This window comes from Penaeus vannamei, chromosome 32, assembly GCF_042767895.1.
Source record: "Penaeus vannamei isolate JL-2024 chromosome 32, ASM4276789v1, whole genome shotgun sequence".
Taxonomy (NCBI): Eukaryota; Metazoa; Arthropoda; class Malacostraca; order Decapoda; family Penaeidae; genus Penaeus; species Penaeus vannamei.
The window spans coordinates 24675637-24681584 of record NC_091580.1 but is presented as its reverse complement, the minus strand read 5'-3'; the positions used below and the strand labels follow the sequence as shown (position 1 = coordinate 24681584).

At 44.2% G+C, this 5948-nt stretch overlaps 2 protein-coding genes across 3 annotated transcripts in view; both read left to right on the top strand.

The window, feature by feature from the left end:
* The first annotated feature begins 872 nt into the window (after positions 1-872).
* Positions 873-2787, top strand: LOC138867863 (GRB10-interacting GYF protein 2-like). Its single transcript, XM_070144811.1, has 2 exons — positions 873-1113; positions 1695-2787. Exon 2 carries the CDS (start codon positions 1703-1705, stop codon positions 2777-2779), a length of 1077 nt encoding a protein of 358 aa, XP_070000912.1. The 5' UTR covers positions 873-1113; positions 1695-1702; the 3' UTR covers positions 2780-2787.
* A 163-nt stretch (positions 2788-2950) lies between these two features.
* LOC113811983 (uncharacterized) overlaps positions 2951-5948 on the top strand; it is a 3301-nt gene continuing 303 nt past the window's right edge. Inside the window, exons 1-3 of one of the 2 annotated variants that reach the window (XM_070144810.1) lie at positions 2951-4261; positions 4586-5405; positions 5754-5948. The exon at positions 5754-5948 is cut by the window's right edge and continues 303 nt beyond it. In XM_070144810.1, the coding sequence (XP_070000911.1) occupies positions 2951-4261; positions 4586-5405; positions 5754-5948 (2326 nt within the window). Of the gene's footprint in view, positions 5406-5753 lie in introns of both variants that reach the window. The other variant, XM_070144809.1, reaches the window with a different exon arrangement.

Sequence of the window (5948 nt, the reverse complement as noted above, 5' to 3'; positions counted from 1 at the left end):
TTCTTTTTTTTAGTAATGCACGTGGCTCATGCATTTTACTTTTTGAAAAATAATATCCGTATATTCGTTTGGTCGATGTCTGAGGCATGTCTAGCTTTGCAAGTAAACCTAACCCTATAACTTTCTTCATCTTCGACTATTTTCAATATCCAACTTCACAGCAACATCATTTTATATACTATCTAATCTATCTCTCACACACACACACACACACACACACACACACACACACACACACTCCCTCACACACATCTATCTATCTATACATTTCTTTATACGTTCTTCCTCCGAGCTTTGTATCTCACTATCCACCCCCCACCCCACCACCACCACCCCACCCCCACCCCCATTTCCTCGAGCTTTGTATCTCACTATCCACCCCCCACCCCACCACCCCCACCCCACCCCCCACCCCCATTTCCTCGAGCTTTGTATCTCACTATCCACCCCTCACCCCCCCCCCCATTTCCTCGCCATCCGCATTCGTGTTCCAAAAGTTTCAAGGAGAAAAGCTCTTGACTGTCATCTTCTCTCATGAACTTTCCTTCGTTACACGTCTTATGAATGAGGAAATGAGAATTCGTAAAGCAAAATGGTCGCCGAAATCCTTCATACTTCATGAATATGAAATAATACTTCATAGATAATCAATAAATTCATAACTAATACATAATAGATAATCAATAAATTCATAACTAATACATAATAGATAATCAATAAATTCATAGATAATACTTCATAGATAATCAATAAATTCATAACTAATACATAATAGATAATCAATAAATTCATAGTGTCCAGGTGTTCATTTGGACATTCATTTAAATAATAGAAATAAATAGGAACACCTGACAACTACCCGTTGTCATGGAAACCCAAGCGACATGTGGCAACTCTTGGGTACCTGTGCGCATGCGCGTGACAAACGGGCAGGTGGGCACGAGTCACGTTCACTCTCTCTCACGACTCACGGAAGAAAAGGTAGCAACCTGAGCTGAAACTGATTTTAGAAAATCACTGCTGATCGGCGACCTGCAGGCCGCATCGCCGTCATCGGAAATTGAATATCTCCTCAGCCTCAGCCTCAACCTCATACAGTTGAAAATAATTGACGTGAGTAAAGGAATGTTAACCACAGAAGTACGTACCGTGCCGTGAACGAACAATAATGAAAAGAAACGTACTCTCGAAATTTCATTATCTTTGAAATTATTATTAACTAAAATAAATAAAACTTACATTACTCTCCCTGTGTCTAAGATCCCTTTAAATATAAACAAACAATTAACATGAGACTTTGAACTATGGAAAAAGAAAACATTGAGATATATATATATAAACTTTGAATTAGATTATAAACTCTGAATTTCTATTATTCTGAAGTTAATTCAATGAATAACTTTATTCATAAGATACGAAAGAATTGTCAGATCTTGTCAAGGATGAACCGGGATTATAAATAAGTGTATAAAGGAAAACACGTAAATCATGAACAATTAAAGACTTCGAACATTTTGATAAAGAAGACTGATATAAATCTTGATTAGAAAGAAAGACTTTGATAAGAATTTGACAAAGTGGCGCCCGAACAGGGACATGACAACGAGAGTAATTGAGTGCTTAAATGATAGTGATTCTATAGTGACAAGTGGTGTGTAGTGTAATTTTTCAAGCATCTTTAGACTTTTCTTCAGAAAGCAAGATGTCTGCAGGAGTTTATGTAGAGGAGGCTAAGCTGATGGGGCTTGAGGACCCCATGGCTATTGTAGATTACGTGAGTAAACGTCAGGCTGAGGAGCGAGAAGAACGAGCGAGGCAGCGTGAGCGTGAAAAGGAGGAAAGAGAAGAGCGGGACAGGCAGCGTGAACATGAGCTGAAAATGCAGCAGATGAAGATAGAGGAGGAGGAGAGGAATCGCCGGCATCAGCTGGAAATGGTTCGTGTGCAGACGGAGACGAACGGGGGCTCCCCTGCCCAGCCATCCACCTTGCCGCACATCAGGTTACCTGCATTTAAAGAAGGTGAGCGTATTGAGCCCTATATTCACAGATTTGAAGATCTTGCTGAGCTCTATCAGTTCGACGAAGCCACAAAGAAGCTTCATTTCCAGAGCCTATTTGAAGGTAAGCCCTTAGAAATCCTCCATCGTCTCGACGCAAGTGACAAGACGTACCTGTCGATGAAGTCAGCATTGATGAGGGCGTACGGGCTGACGGTCGACGAGGCAAAACTTCAGTTCAATCGTGCGATGATGCAAGACAAAGAAACTGCCGCTCAGTTCCTGGTTCGTTTGTCAGGCTACCTGGATCAATGGCTGGAGAAGGATGGGACGCCGAACACGAAGGAAGGTCTCAGAGATTTGGTGTTACGGTCTCAGCTGGAGAAGTCATGTCCTCAGGATCTCGTTGCCCAATTTAAGATTCACAAGACCAAGACAGCAGAGCAGATGGCTGATAAGGCGGATGCCCATTTTTCTGCCTTTGGGTATCATACGCGTAAGCAGTGGAAGAAGCCAGTCTCTTCACTGGGTCAGCAGCAGAGAAGGCAAGACTTACCTTTGCAGCAGCAGCAGAAGTTACATCCCACCTTAACTCACAAGAATTCTCCGCAGTCGAAACCACAGCAACAACGTAAGTATCCTTGGCGTGCAGTGAATCAAGAAAGTCATGATTACAGGCAAAAAGGAGCAGCTGCCTCTATGAGTGAAGAAGACCCATCACCCCAGTCTCCGGAAACGTCAGAGGTCAAACATCAAACAACCTGCGTGCACAACTTTTGACTATCTGCTACCTCCACGGATCCTGATAAGCAGAACTCTCTCCTTGTTAAGCCAGGGTCAGTAGGTGGTGTTCGGGTAAGTGTTCTCAGAGACAACGGTTCGTCAGGGTGTGTTGTGAAACGAAGGTATGTTCTTCCTCAACAATATACTGGGAGGAGGATTACTATTAAAATGATTGATGGATCCTTTGTTAATGTTCCAGAAGCAATCATACACGTAGACAGTCCGTTCTTTACAGGAAAAATTACAGCAGCCGTGATGGTCAATCCAATATTCGACGTTATCATCGGAAACATCAAAGGAGTTAGAAATAGTTGTGGTGCTGATGCTGCAACGCAAACAGGTTGTGTCGCCATTACCAGAAGCATGGAGAAGAGGAAGGTTGAGCTTACTCCACTGACGTCGGTAAGTGACCTGATAAATTCTCAGGATATTGTACAGGAGCAGAAGAGCGACTCCTCATTAGAATCAGTGCGAAGGAAGCTGGCGGAGAAGTCTCTGAACTGGTCTTTTAATGAAGAAACCTGTTTCATCGAGAGGAATAAGAGGATCTACCGAAGGGTTCTGGCGTTAAATGGAGAGGAGCGTCTCCAGTTCGTCGTTCCAGCGAGGTATCGTCTTGCTGTTTTCCGGCTGGGTCACCACTCTGCTCTCGGAGGGCATATGGGTCAGAAGAAAACGCTTGACCGTATTCAGGCGGAGTTCTTTTGGCCTGGCATGGGTCAGGAGATATCAAGGTTAGTCCGCTCATGTGATATTTGTCAAAAGACCAGTGACCGCGGACGCGTGAAACCTGCGCCATTGAAACCTATGCCGCTGATCTCCGAACCGTTCGAAAGAGTCGCCGTGGACATCGTGGGACCAATCCACCCGAGAGCAAGCGATGGATGTAAGTACATCCTCACACTCGTGGATTTCAGCACGAGGTGGCCAGAAGCAGTGCCGCTCAGAAATATAGATGCTGTCACCGTCGCCGAAGCCATGGTGGAAATCTTCTGCAGGATCGGTATTCCCAGGCAAGTGTTGAGTGATAGAGGGACACAGTTTACCTCTGCAATGATGGAGGAAGTGCTCAGGCTATTGTCGATTAAGGGACTAAAAACAACTCCATATCATCCGATGTGTAATGGTCTCTGTGAGAGGTTTAATGGGACACTTAAAAAGATGCTCAAGAGGATGGCAGCAGAGCAGCCGAAGGAGTGGCCCCGCTATCTTGCACCACTTCTCTTTGCTTACAGGGAAGTTCCCCAAAGTTCTTTGAAGTTCTCGCCCTTTGAACTCGTTTATGGGAGAACAGTACGAGGACCTCTTCAGATTTTGCGTGAGCTGTGGGACGATAGTGGAGTAGACATCGAAGTCAAGACAACATACACTTACGTCATTGACCTGGCAAATCGTCTTCAGTCTACTTGCGATCTGGCTAAGCAAGAGTTGCTGAAAGCTCAGGAGACGCAGAAGGCATACTACGACAGGAAAGCAAAGGTACGTCTGTTCAAGGCTGGTGATAAATGCCTTATCCTCTTACCCACCTCTCATAATAAGTTACTAGCACAGTGGAAGGGCCCTTATGATGTTGTGGATAAAGTGTCTAATCATAATTATTTAATACAAGTGGGAAATCAACAAAAACGATTCCACATAAACATGCTGAAGGAATACTTCACAGCTGATACAGGAGGTGCGTCCTATGTTGAGAGAGTTGTGGCGAAGCAAGACGCAAAGCTTTGCATAACAAGAGAAGGGGCCAACAGTTGGTCTTTGCAACAGCAGCAGTATCTCGAGTATGTTAAAGCCTTCTTTTCGCAGAAAACCTCGAAACTCGGCAGTACTTCCACCACAACGTACATCTGTGCCGCTGCGGTAATTCCAGAAAGCGAGTGTGACGACGGACCCGTCACTGCACAATCGTGGCAGACCGAGACCATCGATAATGTGAAAGTGAGTGACACCTTAAAACCAGAGGAAAGAAAACAGTTAAGATGCTTATTGAACCAATTTAGTTACATATTCTCAGATAGACCAAAGGTTGCAAGGGTTAATTACCATCATATCGAACTAACTAGCTCTAAAGTTGTGAGACAGAAACCGTATCCCATACCTATGAGATTAGTGGACGCAGTAAAGAAAGAGATCGAGGATATGGCAGATGCGGGAATCATTGAAAAATCTACGTCCCCCTTCTGTAGTCCTATAGTGGTAGTGCAGAAAAAAGATGGTAGTGTGCGTATATGTGGAGACTATCGGAAAATAAACACTATTACAAAAACAGATGCAGAACCAATGTGTGACCAAAGAGCTATTTTCTCCAGACTGACTGAATCCAAGTTCTTTAGCAAACTCGATTTAACAAAAGTTTTTTTCCAGATACCTTTACACCCTGAGAGTCGAGAGGTCACAGCTTTTACTAGTCCTGCAGGTCTGTACCAGTTCAGAGTACTTCCGTTCGGACTCTCGAACTCACCAGCTGTATTCAACAGGGTCATGAGACAAGTGTTGCAAGGCGTCAAAGGAGTGGAAGCATTCATTGACGATATTCTGGTTCACTCCTCTACGTTCGAGGAGCATCTGAAGATCCTTGAGGAGGTATTCCAGCGGTTACGGTGTGCAAATATGACTGTCAAGCCAAGTAAGTGTGAAATTGGATTTAAAGAAGTGCAGTATCTTGGCCATACTTTAGGTGAGGGAAGGTGTAGCTGTCAGAACGACAAAATTAAGAAGATTAAAGATGCACCACGACCCACGACTAAGAAACAAGTACGATCTTTCTTGGGGCTGACGGGGTATTACCGTAGCTTTGTGCCTAACTTCGCAGTGTTAGCTCTCCCACTTTTTGACTTGCTTAAGAAACACGCTCCGAATAAGATTCGCTGGGGAGATGAGCAGGAGGATGCTTTCAATTCACTGAAAAAAAATTTGTGTAAGCAGCCCATTCTTCAGTTGCCAAATTTTCAAAAACCTTTTATCCTTCGAACAGATGCTTCACAGGATGGTGTAGGAGCAGTTTTGATGCAGGAAACGGATGGTGAGATTTATCCCGTGGCCTACCACAGCCGCAAGTTAAAGTCCGCCGAGAGGAACTACAGTACGGTCGAGAAGGAACTGCTGGCAGTCGTCGACGGAATCAAAAAGTATTATTTCTACCTCTACGGAGACAAGTTCCTGCTGGAGA